Genomic DNA, 18,159 nt, shown 5'->3' with positions numbered 1-18,159 from the left:
AGTTTTTGTTTTGTTGATCACAATAATCCAGCTTCTGAAGTAAGTGGTTCTTGTTTCTAGACCAGCAAAGCATTGGTGCTGCTTTGGAACCAATTTTCCTGGTTCTTTGGCTGTCGAAACATGCAGAATGTTCAACACTTGGCATTGGCTCCAAAATGGCCTTCAAACTGCCTTGGTATAAGCAAGGCACCAGTGAGCAGCAATTCTGTTGATTGGAGAGGTCAAGGAAGAATGGCCAGACTGGTTTGAGTTGACAGAAAGGTTACAGTAACTGAGCTAAACACACTTCTGCTCAGCACAGTTGTACAAAATATTGCAACTTGAGGCAGATGGCTTATAACAGCAGAAGAGCACTTCTGCTCTACTTCTGTCAGCCCAGAACAGAAAGCTGAGGCTGCAGTGGGTACAGGCTTACCAAAACTGGACAGGTGAAGCCTGGAAAAGCATCACCTGGTCTGATGAATCTTGATTTCTGCTGAGGCACACACATGGTAGGGTCAGAATTTGGCACCAACAGCATGAATCCATGGACCCAGACTGGTGGAGTTGGTGTAATGGTGTGGAGAATATTTTCTTGACTCACTTTGAGCTCATTCATCACTTGAATGCCACAGCCTGTTTGAGTATTGTTGCTGATCATGTGCAACCCTTCATGGCCACAATTTGCCATCTTCTAATGACTACATCCAGCATCATAATGCACCATGTCACGAAGCACAAGTCATCTCTAACTGGTTTCATGAACATGACGATGAGTTCAGTGTTCTTCAGTGGCCTTCTTAGTCACCAGATCTGAATGCAATAGAACGCCTTTGGGATGTGATAGAACAGGAGATTCACAGCATGAAAGTGCACCGGAAAAATCTGCAGGAATTGCATGATGTAATCACGTCACCATGGACCAGAAACTGAAAGGAATGTTTTGAAAGCAAAGGGAGGTCCTACTCAGTATTCGTATAGTGTTCCTAATGAAGCACTGTGTGTGGGGGTGGGGTGTCTGTGCATGTTTTGGTGTCTGTTTGGGGTATGTATGTATGTATGTACGTATGTACGTACGTACGTACGTACGTACAGTTATGGTCAGAAGTTTATATACAAGGACGTGAATATTCTTTTTCTGTGGCAGAATGATTATACAAAATACAGTACCAGTCAAAAGCTTGGACTCCCAATTCAATGTTTTTTCTTCATTTTTATTAATTAAGACACTTCATGTCTTAAAGTAATGATGGATGTCGTTTCTCTTTACTGAGTTGAGTGGTTCTTGACATATGGATTACTACATTTTGTGGAATAGGGCTATTTACTGTATTTTTATTATTTACAATTTACTGTTTGATCTCAGATGTATTAAGAAGGTGAGAAATTCCACTAATTAACTTTTGAAGAGACACACCTGTTAATTGAAAAGCATTCCAGGTGAATACCTCATGAAGGTGGGTCAGGTAAAGTGAGAAGTGTCATCAGGGTAAATGCTGGCTACTTTGAAGAATCTAAAATATGAGACTTTTTTTTTTTGGGGGGGGGGGGTGTTTTTTCTTTTTGCGACATAATTCTTGATGGAACATATGTTATTTCGTAGTTTTGATGTCTTCAGTATTATTGTACAATGTAGAAAGGTCAAAATACAGGAAAACCTATGAATGAATCAGGGTTCTTAACTTTTCAAAAATAAAAGGTGGTGGCGGGGGTTTGGGAGCCGCCTAGGCCCCCAATAGGGTCCGGGGTGGCGCCCCGGTGGGGAGCCAGGAGGACAAAGTCCCCCTGAAGCTGACGGACTTTGGACTTTTTTGACAGTGAAACTGGAAAATGCTAAATCATTGTTAAAATCATTTTACAAAAATTTAACACGTTCTTCCTGTACATATCATCTTTATTGTCAATATGAGACTCATTTGACGTCTCAGTTGAGACTGATGCGCCCGTTGCGCATCCCTGAATTAGTTATATTTTTTTCTGTGTGTGAAAATTAAATGAACTTCCATGCATAAACAAAATACCCAATTACAATAAATGCATACATTTTTTACAATACATATAATGTTAATTGGGTGAAACCACTACAATCCATGCACAAGCTGGTGTGCGTGCCTGAGACTAGCACTACAAAGCCACCCCGGCCTCCGTAGTTCGGGTCCTTTGACCCAGGAACCCCGAAGTCCTGCAGTAAACAAACAATGAAGCAACAGGAAAATGCAGCTCTCGCCTACACAATCACAGATACGTAAAATAAAAGACCTGAACTTAACTAATGTGTGTGTGTGTGTGCTGTTTATATGATTACTGTAACTGTGTATGGTCAGAAAAGACGATAGATAAGCGTAACTGTTGCACAATAATGCTACAAACACCTGCAAAGTTATTTAGCTGCTGGCTAGCTAAAGCTTGTAGCTTCCAACGTTACTATGTGTCAGTATAGTGTAATGTGGTGCGGTGTAGTATAACGCAGGGATAGACCTCAATCTGCAGAGCTCTGTGTCACAATCTGTATGCAGCGGGCCAGATGTTTTTCTATTGCAATCACGTGGCCATTTCAGGTAGCCCAGTATGCATTCGTTTTAATGGTCTTCTGCATGTTAAATAGTTAAATTATAATAAAGCAAATACTTTACGATTTATTTGGTGTATACTGATGAAATTACATTTTTTATTATTTTTTGGCCGGGGAAGGGTGGCGGGCCAGAATTTTAACGTGGCGGCGCGCCACTTTAAAAGTGCCCGTGGAGAACACTGATGAATGTATGTCCATACTTTTGACTGGTACTGTATGTACATGGTATGGCCAAAAACATGTGGACTCCTGACCATCACACTTACATGAGCTTGTTGGACACCCCATTTCAAAGCCATAGGCATTAATATGGAGTCCTTCCCCTTTGAGTTTAGGTCAGGGCTGTGTGCAGGACACTGAAGTCTCTCCATACCAAACTTCTCAACTAACTGTCATTGTATAACAGTGCCACATTTAAGGTCACTGAGCTCTTGAAAATGACCCATTCTTCTGAAAATGTTTGTCTGTGGAGATTGGCTATCATATATAAATAAAATGCGCACAAATGTTAGCAATGGATTTGGCCTAGCTGTTACTTTCAGAGGGGGCTGCATATTTATTTATATTCAGTCCGGTCCATGAATATTTGGACACGGACAAAGTTATTATTTTAACTCTCTACCACAGTGCAGAGATGGAGACATTAGAGATTAAATTAATGGTGCTTTCACATCTGAAATCCAGAGTAAGGTTCATGTTTTTATTAAATTGTGTACATTTTGAAACGGTTAGTTTTGGTTTCACATTGCAATTTTGTGAGCACACTAAACAACTTTGCATGACAGCCCTGTCGTCATCACATGCGTAGGCTGTGTCTCCCTATATACTAGGGATGTTCATAATTCAAAATTTTAACCAATTAGAAGAGTTTTAACCAATTTATACTATCAGTTAAACGGTTAATAAAAAAAAACAATAAGTTTGCAGTGTGGTAAACGCACAGAACGTATAGAGGGTAAAAGAAATATGGGACAGGGCCTATCAACTCATGGGGACATATAGATCATGCAACCAATGCAGGTGCCAACAGGCTATAGCCATATTTGCAGTCTGAACAAAATGAAACAAGCCAAAAGAAGTAGTGTTTAGGACCATTTCGACCAAAAAGGACGACAAGGTTATATGGAAGCCATGTTGTGCAGTGTTGAAATATAGCAGTAGTACAACCTCAATGCAGTACCACTTGCAAAGTAAACATTGGTGCCATCTGAGTGGGTATTCTCTGCTGTGGGTCTCACAGTAAATATACTGCGCTCAAGACTAGGCTTGGCACGGTTATGGGAAAAAAACCGAACCGTACGATACGCCTGTTGCGGTGCAATACACATATAAACCGCGGTACCCCTATTTAAGACGTTCGCCAAAAAAAAAAAAGCCGAATGCCCGTATGAAACCACGTGGTTCTCTTTCGCGCGAACAGGGGTGATAGCGTTCCGGCGCCGCGCCGGATTTCCGGCGTACCGCGGCGCCGGAAAAAAAAAATCTAGTTCGCCCATTATCCTGTGTCATTCTGAGATGCGCAGATAGACAGTAAATTACTGTCTATCTGCGCATCTCAGAATGACACAGGATAATGGGCGAACTAGATTTTTTTTTTTCCGGCGCCGCGGTACGCCGGAAATCCGGCGCGGCGCCGGAACGCTATCACCCCTGTTCGCGCGAAAGAATTGAAGTGACAGCGGAGCCATACGTTTCAAAACACTGCACTTTAATTTCAAGTGAAAAAATACATCCTCACTCTCAGGGATTAGAAGAGTTTTTGATTCGGTTTTTGTATATAGGTGGTTGGTTGGTCGCCACATAAAAGTTTAAGTTTTAACACACACATCTGTTCAAAAGTAAGCTTTAAGAACTCATTTTTATTTCTTCCAATTATGAAAACTCTGTACGTGACAAAAGACACCTGGTTCCTCTAGATGCCACAACATGGCAGCAAACACTCCTGACACTTTGTATAAATACTGTAGTAAATAAAAAAGCTGTTGAAATCATCCATGTCTTCCCTCTTGCTGTTTCAAAATACTACCTGGCTTTTCATCAGAGATTGTTCATAAAATGTGCTTATGTCAACTCAAACTCAGTTTGTGCATGATTATTTCATTGTAACTATAATTTTAACCTCTCTTAAATGCTGTATCCTAAACTATGTTTACTTAAGGTAAATAGTAGGCTATATGCCCAAATACAGAGTACTTAAGATTTAAAAAAAAAAAAAAAACGCAATACGTACCGAACCGCAGACCTCAAACCGCAATACGTATCGAACCGCGACTTTTGTGAACCGTGCCACCCCTACTCAAGACTAACCCCACAGCATGTTGACATGTTGAAAGGGAGAGCCAGATGGTAACACAGACATGAGGGAGCCCTGGGACATAAAGCAGCAGCCACTACACCGTCAACAAACCTGAGGGGGGGGACACGACAGCATCCACACAGTCCAGTTTACCAAAACACACTATGTCTGAGGACCCTCTAGATCTACTCCTTTACCTAATTAAAAAAAACAAAAACTATTAACAAAAGGCTTGACTAAAAAGACATGTTTTCAGTCTGGACTTAAACATTGAGACTGTGTCTGAGTCCCGAACACTACTTGGAAGTAGTGTTCTATAGTGTCTAAGTATAGTGTTCTAAGTGTCCCCATAACTGTGGGGCTTTGTAAGAAAAGGCTCTGCCCCCTGATGTAGCCTTCACTATATGGGATACCAGCAGATAACCTGCACCTTTTGATCTAAGCGGGTATGCCGGGTCATAAAGGACTAGAAGTTGACTCCAGTACTGTGGCACAAGACCATTCAGTGCTTTTAAAGGTCCAATAGTAGTATTTTATAATCCGTATGAAATTTGATGGGGAGCCAATGCAATGTGGATAAGATAGGGGTGATGTGGTCATATCTTCTAGTTCTAGTAAGGACTCTTGTTGTTGCATTTTGAACTAACTGGAGCTTGTTTATACACTTGTTGGAACATCCAGACAGTAAGGCATTACAATAATCCAACCTAGAGGTAACAAAAGCATTAACTATTTTTTTCTGCATCATGTAATGGCATTGTTTCAACATGATGGCCAAATTTAGAAGACACTCCCTGGTGGCTCTGTGCCACTGGTGGTGCCAGAGATGGCAGTACCGCCTTAGCCACTGAAATTGTGCATTCATCCCTGGTTGGCAGCTGATGAGGGGGTGTTGTGCAGTGGTAGGCTGTATGTTTTTCTCTTTCTCATCTTAGTAATATTTCTGAGATGAAGGAAAGCTATCCTCGTAATGTTGGCGACATGAGTTTCAAATGAAAGACTGAAGTCAAGGATCACACAGAGGTCTTTTACTGCTGCACACGAAGAAACAGAAATGCCATCCAGAGTTACTATGTAATCAGAAAATCTACTTCTAGCTGCATGTGGTCCTAGTACAAATAGAAAGAAGTTAATAAGCATCCAGGGTCTAATGTCCTTTACACATTCCTCAATTCGATTAAGCTGGTATCTTTCATTTGGCTTTGCAGAAACATACAACTGTGTGTCATCAGCATAACAGTGGAAACTAATACCATGCTTACAAATAATATCACCCAGAGGTAACATATATCAAGAAAAAAAAATCACGGGCCTAAGACAGAACCTTGTGGAACACCAAACTTTACCTCAGTATATCTAGAAAAATCACCATTTACAGTGGGGCAAAAAAGTATTTAGTCAGTCACCAATTGTGCAAGTTCTCCCACTTAAAAAGATGAGAGAGGCCTGTAATTTTCATCATAGGTATACCTTAACTATGAGAGACAAAATGAGAAAAAAAATCCAGAAAATCACATTGTCTGTCTGATTTTTAAAGAATTTATTTGCAGATTATGGTGGAAAATAAGTATTTGGTCAATAACAAAAGTTCATCTCAATACTTTGTTATATACCCTTTGTTGGCAATGACAGAGGTCAAACGTTTTCTGTAAGTCTTCACAAGGTTTTCACACACTGTTGCTGGTATTTTGGCCTATTCCTCCATGCAGATCTCCTCTAGAGCAGTGATGTTTTGGGTCTGTTGCTGGGCAACACGGACTTTCAACTCCCTCCAAAGATTTTCTATGGAGTTGAGATCTGGAGACTGGCTAGGCCACTCCAGGACCTTGAAATGCTTCTTACGAAGCCACTCCTTCGTTGCCCGGGCAGTCTGTTTGGGATCATTGTCATGCTGAAAGACCCAGCCACGTTTCATCTTCAATGCCCTTGCTGATGGAAAGAGGTTTTCACTCAAAATCTCACGATACATGGCCCCATTCATTCTTTCCTTTACATGGATCAGTCGTCCTGGTCCCTTTGCAGAAAAACAGCCCCAAAGCATGATGTTTCCACCCCCATGCTTCACAGTAGGTACGGTGTTCTTTGGATGCAACTCAGTATTCTTTCTCCTCCAAACATGACAAGTTGAGTTTTTACCAAAAAGTTCTATTTTGGTTTCATCTGACCATATGACATTCTCCCAGTCCTCTTCTGGATCATCCAAATGCTCTCTAGCAAACTTCAGATGGGCCTGGACATGTACTGGCTTAAGCAGGGGGACACGTCTGGCACTGCAGGATTTGAGTCCCTGGCGGCGTAGTGTGTTACTGATGGTAGTCTTTGTTACTTTGATCCCAGCTCTCTGCAGGTCATTCACTAGGTCCCCCCGTGTGGTTCTGGGATTTTTGCTCACTGTTCTTGTGATCATTTTGACCCCACGGGGTGAGATCTTGCGTGGAGCCCCAGATCGAGGGAGATTATCAGTGGTCTTGTATGTCTTCCATTTTCTAATAATTGCTCCCACAGTTGATTTCTTCACACCAAGCTGCTTACCTATTGCAGATTCAGTCTTCCCAGCCTGGTGCAGGTCTACAATTTTGTTTCTGGTGTCCTTTGACAGCTCTTTGGTCTTGGCCATAGTGGAGTTTGGAGTGTGATTGTTTGAGGTTGTGGACAAGTATACTGATAACGAGTTCAAACAGGTGCCATTAATACATGTAACGAGTGGAGGACAGAGGAGCCTCTTAAAGAAGTTGTTACAGGTCTGTGAGAGCTAGAAATCTTGCTTGTTTGTAGGTGACCAAATACTTATTTTACCGAGGAATTTAACAATTAATTCATTAAAAATCCTACAGTGTGATTTCCTGGATTCTTTCCCCCATTCTGTCTCTCATAGTTGAAGTGTACCTATGATGAAAATTACAGGCCTCTCTCATCTTTTTAAGTGGGAGAAGTTGCACAATTGGTGGCTGACTAAATACTTTTTTGCCCCACTGTACATCAACAAACATAACGATCAGTTCTCTCTATCCAGGAGAATGGGATGATCAATGGTGTCAAAGGCTGAACTAAGGTCAAGCAATACAATTAGGGAGACACAGCCCTGATCAGATGCCAACAGTAGGTCATTTACTACTTTAACCAGTGCTGTCTTTGTGCTATGACGAGGTCTAAATCCTGATTGATACCTTTCATAGATATTATTCCTATGTAGATATGAGCACAACTGCTGCGCCACAGCTTTTTCTAGGATCTTGGAGATAAAGGGGAGGTTTGATATTGGCCAATAATTGGACAGCTGATGGGGGTCAAGGTCAGGTTTTTTTAATCAGGGGTTTGATAACTGCTAGTTTAAAGGATTTGGGTGCATTGCCAGGTAATGGATGGATGGGTGCATTGCCAATTCTAAGGGAAGAATTGATCATTTTTAGAAGAGGTTGAAGATTTTGATGTAGAAGTTAGTTCGATTTCTCTAAGGGCAGTAAAGCATTCTAATTGCTGATCTGATACAGTTCTATCGTTAACTACAGGGTTACTTAAATTGTCTGGCCTTAAATTAGTAGTTTGAAATTTTTTGTTGGATATTTTCAATTTTGTCTTTGAAAAAATTCATGAAGTTGTTGCTACTACATACTGCAGGTGTGCATGTGTCTACAGTGGTCTTTTTTGCTACAGTATTATCTAGGATTATTTTTGTTATCCTCTATTAGGGTGGAGAGATATGTTGATCTAGCAGCACTAAGAGCTTTTCTATACTTCTTCCATGCTAATTTGAATACTATCAATTTTGTTTGACACCATTTACGTTCTAATTTTCGAGTGGTATGTTTTAAAGTGTGAGTGTAATCGTTATACCAGGGTGCTAAATTTTTTTTCTCTCATCATTTTTCTTTTAAGTGTAGCTACATAAAGTATAGCAGAAGGGTGACTCTAAGCATTCAGTTGCCTGATCAAGTTCCGTGGGGTCTGATGGTGAGCCAATCAAAGTTGAAAACTCTGGGAGATTATTTATAAAACTTTGCGAAGTATTTGATGTGAATGTACGTTTGACACAGTAGCGTGTCAAGGTGCACATATTATTGCTCAAACATATTTTGAATAAGATGAGATAATGATCTGAGATAACTTCAGACTGTGGAAGTGTGACTATATTTTCTATATTTAACCCGAACGTTAGTATTAGATTAATGATGTGAGCACCATTATAGGTCGGTCCTATGACATGACATTCTGATGAACCCCTACTGAATCTAGAATGGACAGAACACTGTTTTCAGGAGGTCTTCTGATTTATCGAAGTGAATATTAAAATCTCCAACAACTAAGGCTTTGTCTAAGGAAATAACCAGGTCTGAGATGAAATCTGCAAATTCAGAAAGAAATTCAGAATATGGCCCTGGGGGCCTGTAAAAAATAAGAGATTTAGATGTAAGAAAAGTAAGCTTTAAATGAAAGAGATTTCAGTTTGTTTTCAGGAAACTGGACGTTGAGTTCTCAGTGCCAAAGGTGAACGTGACCATCCAGTTTGTTATCAGAGAAAGGTGCAAAAGCCAGCATCTGTGATGGTATGGAGGTGTGTCAGTGCTCACAGCATGGGCGAGTTGCATGTGTGTGAAGGTCCCATTGACACAGAGGCGTATATTGGGGTTTTAGAGAGACGTATGTTACCATGATGGCAACGTTTCTTCCCAGAAATCCATGCTTATTTCAGCAAGATAATGCCAAGTCTTATTCTGCACGGGCTACAACAGTGTGGCTTCATAGACTGGGTGTGTGCTTGATTTGAACTGCAACAATTGGTATCCTCAGATCCTGTACGATTAAAAAGTGTTATTAAAAGGAAAGGTTATGTAACACAATGGTAATAATGCTTCTGTCCCAACTTTTTTGAATGTGTTGTCGGCATCAAATTCTAACATAATTTCTACCTTTTACAACATACAATGAAGTTGGTCAGTAAAATTACTGAAAATCTTTTCTGTCCATTTGTCAGTTAAATAAAGGGTCATGTGAATTAATTCACACACTTTTATTAAAATTGCATTTTGGAACATATCCCAACTTTTCTGGAAATGGGGTTTGTATTTTTGAAGCTATTTCACTATTTTAGGTTATTTTGCTATTTTTTTTTTAAATATTGTACTTATTTTATTATTCTTTTCCTCATCATCAGCAAGGGCTGTAGGGGCACCACTGATGACATTTTAACAGTCCATCATTGGTGTGCCTAGGGCATTTTAAACTTGGCGGAGCCCATCCCAAGCTGATCAACGGAAAATTTAGAGTAGCCAGTTAGCCTAAGCACATGTCTTTTGGACTGTGGGGAAAACTGGAGCACCCGGAGGAAACTCGCACAGAGATCGGGAGAACATGCAAGCTCCACACAGAAAGGCCCCTCATCGGCCATGAGGTTAGAACCCTGAACCTTCTTGCTGTGAGGCGACAGTGCTAGCCAGTGCACCACCGTTCCACCCTGTATCATACTTATTTTAATAACTGGTTAATAAAGCTGGAACAATGTCAGAATGGCTGTCACTCTATAAACAATCTCTGTTTAAAGTACTTAATTTACCATAACAGCGTGGAGCACGAAAATCTAGTCAATGCGGCTTTTGAATCATGCTGCCCGTTTTGAAACTACTGCTACATTATCATAGCTGCCAACTACTACGAATAAATCGTATTTATTACGATTTGTCGTTTTGATTACAAAAATACGAATTTACTACAATAAAATACGATTTTGCCAATTTTCGTGGGTCATTTTCAAAGTCTATCACCGGTGGGATTCGTATTTGATAAAACACCGCTTCGTTCCAAGCGGCAGATACTACGCCAAATTTCATTGGCTATTGCTTGTTCTCTCAGCCAATCAATGATGCTATAGACCCCTTCGCAGTAAACGTCATTCATACGTAAGAGGAAATTGCGCGCGCAGCCTGGACTCAAAAAAGACTCAGCGACGGTCAGACGAGAAGAAATATTTGGAAGAAATGCCTAGTTGTTGTGTTGTCGGGTGTCAGAATCGTAGCAGTGATGGGGTTAAAATGTACAGAATTCCAGCAGGATCCCACCCATTCCAAAAAAAATCGCCGACGTCTATGGCTACAAGCCATCAAACGTGTAGACTGGGATGAAAGCACTATCAAAAATGCACGGGTTTGCAGCGCCCACTTCATCACAGGTAAGATCAGGCTATTTATTAAATCTTTCTTTTTTATTCTTTCTAGTCTTCGTTTATTGATGTAGCAAAATACTTTGGTAACGTTTGTCTGATTAGCTGGGTCATAGTTACACAATGTAATGAATATTGTTAGCATGTTAACTTAGCTTTGCATGCAATTTTGTTTGTAGGAGAGGTCTCGCTTGACTCAAGCAGTCCAGATTTTGTGCCATCATTATTTGTGTATGCCGAAAATCACAATTTTAAAGCAAGGATGGAAAGGTAAAATTGTGTGCCCTCACTCTAAATGCCAACTTACGTTGACTGCTCTAACCTAGCTCCCGCCCCGTTCAGTTTCATTTCTGCTCTCTGCCTCTCGCTTTTTACACAGCTCTGATTTCTCTTAGCTGCACTCTTTACACTATCATTCCTTTCATGCCATTACCTCCTGCAAATTGCTGTTTAGTGTTGGTATTTGCTGTTGTAGCTAAAGCCACATTGCCATCACATCACTGACATAATTTGATTAAAACAATTTCAGTGTAAAACACGTTCTGTACATGCCCGCACATAACATAATCATATGCGTCTAAGGACTTGTAGGCACGAAGTTTTTCGTGGGTGCACACTGAAGTCTTGTCAATAAGGTACGATTATATATCTGGCCATTGTATACCAGGGAACTTCTTGATCTTGTAACGACAATTGTTTTGCATAATTTGACAGCTCATAATGCCGGTCTATGGGCAGCGCCATTGTTTCTGAGTCCAGGCTGCGCGCGCATCCTAGCAACGGTCGGTTTGTTTACAAACATGCGAAGGGGTCTATAAGATCATCCATGGCATGCTATCGTCTGGCCTTTGTTCACGAAGTTTCTGAACAAAGCATGGCGTTTCAAGCATTTGTTATGAAGATGTAGCGTAGTACTAATCTCTAAAGAAAGCATGGCTAAGGGGAAGGGCCAGCGCTTCAAGGACTCGTACCGAGAGGAGTTTCCCTTCGTTTCTAAGTCAAGTAAGGGCGATCACTACGCGTTTTGTGCTCCATGTCGGCGAGACATTTCTATCAGTCATGGCGGGCGTTCTAATATCATAACACATGTGAAAACCTCCCTTCACAAGGAAAGCACGGACAATATTTCAAAGACTGCAAAACTAACGAAATGGGTGGCCACTTCGAATGAACTGTCAACAATCCGGGCCGAATGTTTGTTCACGTCTTTTTTCATTGAACACAACACTCCCCTAGCCGTTGCTAGTCATGTTGGGCCCTTGCTCAGAAAAGCATTCCCGAATGGTGTTAGATATTGCCAAGTTTATGTGGTGCAATAACATCAACTGTTGACTGAGTAAGCTCTAGTCTATTTCTCTAATGCGTACTTTGTCAAAAGTTATATGTGCCAATTGCATTGTTTGAAGTTTTTGCCTGATTCACTGACTATTTTCATACATTGTTGAAAAGAACTTTGCAAATTAATGTAAGATGATAGTTTAGCTTGTAGAATAAATTTTGTAAAACTATTTTGTTTTAGTGTGATTTTTCAGGGTAGTTTTGCTAGAAAGCTTTGGCGGCGGGGGGGCCCCGACCCCCCACCAAGACTCAGTACCCAACCTTGTATTACTATTTACAATTTCAGAATGTTGGCAGCTATGCATTATTTCTGTCTCAGCAAAGCATCGTCTGAATGTGACTTTTGAACAGACATCAAGAATTATAGTTGATGACTGCAGTTTGTCAAGTTACTCAGCATTTGAAATTTGCCAAGGATTATTAGCTCATCTGGCTGATAGGTGATGAGTTTATGCCATTGTGTGCCGTCTGTACAGCGTCTATCTGGCTTCGTCCACATTTCACAAAAATCGCTTCTTCTCTCTCAATTCTTCACCGATATTATTATTATTATTGTTATTATTATTGTTATTATTATTTTAATTATTTTTGGCAGGAAGGTTGGTCTACCTGGGGTGCATATGGCTTCTACCCAAATTTGCATAATTGCAATTAATAATGAAAGTTATGGAGTAAGTCCTAACAAACAGTTTCCACAGAAATCGCTTCTTCTCCCTTAGTTCTTCACCGATTTTGATTCTTTCTGGCATGAAGGTAGGGGTACCTAGGGTGCATATCATTTCTACCCAGATTTGCTTAATTACAATTATTCATGAAGTTATGGACTAATTAAACCTTAATGAGCAGTTCAAAAAAATTACAGAACACAACCAGACCAGAACACAACGTTTTGTGTGTGTGTGTGTGTCTGAATGTCTGTCATAAAGATTTGTGCTGAAAAACCAATTAAAGCGAATTTGAAGCTAATAACAGCCTGCTGTACTTCTGTGCTCCATCCACATCCGAGCAGATTCTACAGTGGTGCCGAAACCCAGGAGTGCAGAAGGGAACAACCCCATGGAGTCCTCGCCATTTTAAAGATTTCATCCATGCCCTCGCCACAGCACAGCAGAACCAGCATCAAGCGCTGATCACCCTCCAAAAGGAGCAGGAACAATGGTTTAAAGCCTTGATGCTTGCCCAACAAGAAGACCGCCAGGCGTTTCGGCAGTGTCCACGACCGCCACCGGAGCGGACCCTCCCCACCTCACCTTAACAAAGATGGGTCCACACGACAATCCAGAAGTCTTCCTTGCGCTCTTTGAGCAAGCAGTGGCGGCGTGGGGTTGGCTGAGCGGCGCGCAGCATGCCTCCTCCCCCTGCTGACCAGCGAGGCGCAGCTTGCTGCGCTGCAGCTCCCCGCCGACAGCCGGCTTGTATATGCGGACCTCAGAAGAGCCATTCTCCAGTGTGTCAGCCACTCCCCAGAGCAACAGCGGCAGCGCTTCCGCTCGCTGCGCTTGGAGGTCGGCCGGGCATTCGTGTTCGGCCAACAACTCCGGGATGCCTGCCGGCGGTGGCTGAGGGCAGATGACCACAACAGCGAGGGAATTATCGACCTAGTGTTACTGGAACAATTCATTGCGCGACTTCCGGAAGGAATGGCAGAGTGGGTCCAGTGTCATCGCCCAGTGTTGCTGGGTCAAGCCATCGAGCTGGCAGAGGACCACATGGCGGCAGTTCCAACAGCAGGAAGACATGCTTCTCCTTCTCCTCTTTCCTCTCTCTCTTCCTCTGCTTCCTGTCCTCGCCCCGTTCCCCCACTGCGGAGGCGTGGGCCGGCTCCCCCCCAGCCGGCCCGACGCACCCATGGTGTCCTCCCGTTTTCCCCTTCCTTGTCTGTGTCTTCTCCCCCCCCCAGGTGAGTGATGTCCGTAACACCAGTGCAGAGGGAGAGCCTGGGCCGGTGTGCTGGCGCTGCGGGGAGCCGGGACAGCTCCAAAATCAGTGCTCTGCGATGGAGGTGGGTGTGGTGGTCCGGGTCCCCGGCACACCAGAAACCGCCCTCGATCAGGCCAGAACGTATCGTATACCGGTAAGTGTCCAAGGGGATACAAACCAGGCCTTGGTGGATTCTGGCTATAACCAGACCTCAATCCACCAAAGCCCAGTGCAAAGTGAGGCATTGGGGAGAGCACAGGTGGTGAAGGTGTTGTGTGTGCACGGGGATGTTCACAACTACCCTTTAGTGTCTGTCCACATTCTATTTCAGGGAGAAAAGCATAATGTAAAGGCGGCGGTTAACCCTCGTCTCACCCACTCGCTGGTTTTGGGGACTGATTGGCCAGGATTTAAGGAGTTAATGACACACATGGTAAGAAGTGAGTCCTGCAGTTATCCGTCTTGGGAAGACCCCGGACTAGTATTGGCCGGGAGTAGCTGTCACAGAGCCGTCTATGTCAGCACCGCGTCAGGGTGATATGAGGAGTGAGGAGCACCCCTCCTCCCTCTCTCGAGGATTCCCTTGGGGATTTCCCGTTAGAGCAGTCGCAAGACGAGACTCTGCAGCATGCCTTTGACCAAGTGAGAGTAATCGATGGTCAAATTCTCCAGCCAAATGCGACGCCGGCCTTCCCCTACTTTTCTGTTATCAAGGATGGGTTATTCTGAGTGATGCAGGACACTCAAACTGGCAATAAGATAACACCGTTATTAATCCCAAAGAGCCACCGGGAACTCATATTCCAGACGGCTCACTTTAATCCCATGGCCGGACGCTTAGGGCAGGACAAAACACTAGCCCGAATAATGGCCCAGTTCTATTGGCCAGGAATTTGCGGGGATGTCCGTCGGTGGTGTGCGGCGTGCCACGAATGCCAATTAGTAAATCCCACGGCCACTCCAAAAGTGTCTTTGCATTCTCTCCCTTTGATTGAGACCTCTTTTGAAAGAATTGGGATGGATCTCGTTGGGCCATTAGATCAGTCAGCACGGGGATATCGCTTTTAGTTCTGGTGGACTATGCAATGCGATATCCAGAAGTAGTGCCTCTCCGCAATATCTCAGTATGCAGTATTGCGGAAGTGCTCTTCCGCTTTATCTCCCGGGTCGGGATTCCGAAAGAAATCCTGACAGACAGTGTCTATCACCCACAAACTGATGGCTTAGTAGAACGTTTTAATCGAACCCTCAGAAACATAATTCGGAAGTTCATAAGTGAGGACCCACGTAATTGGGATAAATGGCTCGAGCCCCTGTTATTTGCAGTACGAGAGGTCCCGCAAGCCTCCAAAGGTTTTTCACCATTTGAATTATTATATGGGCATAAGCCGTGTGGCGTTTTGGACGTGCTATGTGAAAATTGGGAGGAGGGACCTTTGCCTACTAAGAACGAAATTCAATACATTCTCGATCTGCGCGCCGAACTCCACACACTCATGCACTTAACCTAGGAGAATTTGCGGCAGGCGCAAGAACGTCAAATCCGACTGTATGACAGGGGCACGCGCCTTTAGAGAATTCACACCGGGAGACAAAGTGGTCGTATTATTGCCCATATCGAGCTCCAAATTGATTGCCAAGTGGCAAGGGCCCTTCGAGGTCACACGGTGAGTCGGGGACGTTGACTATGAGGTGAGGCGAATGGACAGAGGTGGGGCATTGCAAATTTACCACCTCAATCTGTTAAAGTGCTGGAATGAGGAGGTCCCCGTGGTATTGGTGTCAGTAATCCCAGAGAAGGAGGAGCTGGGGCCGGAGGTTCAAAAAAGAAAATTGACCTCACCAACCACTCCAGTCCCTTGTGGAGACCACCACTCCCCAGCCCAACTGACAGAGGTAGCCCAGTTGCAGAAGGAATTTTCCGACGTGTTTTCGTCCCTGCCCGGTTGCACCCACCTCATAGAACACCACATTGAGACGCCCCCGGGGGTGGTAGTGCGCAGCTGCCCTTATCGCCTACCTGAACACAAAAAAAAGGTGGTCTGGGATGAACTCAAGGCCATGCTCGAAATGGGCATATTCGAGGAATCCCATAGTGACTGGAGCAGCCCAGTGGTCCTGGTCCCCAAGACCAATGGGTCGGTCCAGTTCTGTGTGGACTATAGAAAGGTCAACGCAGTGTCTAAATTTGACGCATACCCAATGCCTCGCATTGACGAGCTGTTCGATCGATTAGGCATTGCTCGTTTTTATTTGACACTGGATTTAACGAAGGGATATTGGCAGATCCCCTTGACTCCTCTATCCCAAGAGAAAACAGCCTTTTTCACACTGTTTGGGTTACACCAATTTGTCACACATCCTTTTATGGGGTGCCGTCACTACAAGAGACACACAAACACACGTTAATTGACAACAGGTGTAGCGATTCGACCACTCACCTTCTCTGACTCCGCCCTTCATTCACAGACTGACTCTCTGTCATGATCTGCCCTGGACTAACACTCCGGAGATTTATTATCTCCCAGCTCAGCGCAATCCGGGACGGGACTTCCATCTTGCCGGCATTCACTTCCTGGTCTGCTCTTCTGTGTATAAATAGGCCGTTCTCAGAAGGGGACTTTGCCAGAATGTCTTGTCTGTTTCTCACATCATCTGTGTGCCATTTTGCTTCCTGGAATTTTGCTCTCTGTTTTTGCCTATTCTTTGCCACAGTTTTTGCACTCTCATCTTGCCATTTTTCATGTTTTTGTGCTACATTTTTTGTTTACAGTTTTTTTTTTTTTTTTGTCTGGACTATTTTTGCTATTTTTGTTCGTTTATTCTCTTGGACTTTAATTAAATCTTTTTTTATTCATTGGATTTTCTGGTTTGTGTTGGATCCTACTCACCACATCTCGTCACCCATAACACGCTCGGCCACGCCCCCGCTGCCACATGCATATACTTAGGGCTAGACTTACACACAGGCCAACCTGGGCTGTTGCTCAGGGCCCTGGCCGAAAGGGAACCACCAAATTAATCAAAAGCTGAAAATAATTACTTATAATTTCAGTCCAGAAATCAGTACTGTATTTTCAAATAAATATTTTTGCTGGCTTGTTCAAGTTAAGATAATTTGTTGAAGATGCTTTAATTTTTTTAGTTTTATACTGATCATATTTAGCTTGTTTTAATTGGTTTAGATTTTGGCGATGGGAAGTTTGCAAACTCCCGCAGGTGCAGTCACATAGGGCCACAAGAGAGTAGGGCCACAATAATCCAAAGGTGAGAGGTTAAGAGGAAGGGGGCCTATGTGGAGCCAGCACAGTCCAACCGGTCAGAGGAGGGAGTCCCTCCAGAGTAAGTCCATCAAAACATCAGTCACAGCACCAAGGACAAACAATGCAATATGAAAAGGGGAGAAAGGAACTGCTCTATTCTGTTTTCTCATTTACATACAAAAGCCATTTCGACCAATACTTTTGGGCTTTATTACGGTTCATTCTTAGAGGAAAAAGTCAACATCTCCATTTCATGTATATCTTTTACAGTGGCTGACCACCGTCGGCGGCTCTCTGTTAAGCCATTTCCTAGTTATTGGTTTCTTGCCAGCTGCCAGTAGTATCTTCAGTAGGTATTTATCCTGGGACATAAGGTCAGTTGGTAGATTGCACAGATATACAGTTTGAAAATTATACTCAATGTCAAAACCGAGGATTGAATTTACTTCTTTAACTACATCTAACCAATAATGTTGAATTACTGGACAGCACCAAAAGATGTGATTGTGGTCAGCCATCACATGATTATAATGTCTCCAGCAATGCCCAAATTCTTCTCTGCCACTCTGTAAATATTTTCTTCTTGGGGTAATAAAAAACCTGATAACATTTTTCCATGCAAATTCCCTCCATTTCC

General features: G+C 43.0%; 1 protein-coding gene across 5 annotated transcripts in view; it reads left to right on the top strand.

Annotated features, from left to right (window-relative positions):
• Window positions 1–18,159, top strand: part of LOC132899718 (egl nine homolog 1-like) — an 84,717-nt gene that overhangs the window by 40,340 nt on the left and 26,218 nt on the right. Inside the window, exon 2 of one of the 5 annotated variants that reach the window (XM_060941813.1) lies at window positions 13,349–14,325. The exons of the other annotated variants lie outside the window; for them this stretch is intronic. Coding sequence (XP_060797796.1) covers window positions 13,349–13,594 — 246 coding nt within the window. The 3' untranslated portion in view covers window positions 13,595–14,325. Of the gene's footprint in view, window positions 1–13,348; window positions 14,326–18,159 lie in introns of those variants that run through there. 5 annotated transcript variants of the gene reach the window in all.

The sequence above is a fragment of the Neoarius graeffei genome, chromosome 15 (assembly GCF_027579695.1).
Source record: "Neoarius graeffei isolate fNeoGra1 chromosome 15, fNeoGra1.pri, whole genome shotgun sequence".
Taxonomy (NCBI): domain Eukaryota; kingdom Metazoa; phylum Chordata; class Actinopteri; order Siluriformes; family Ariidae; genus Neoarius; species Neoarius graeffei.
The sequence above is the reverse complement of the archived record's forward strand: the minus strand, read 5'-3'. Positions and strand labels throughout refer to the sequence as shown.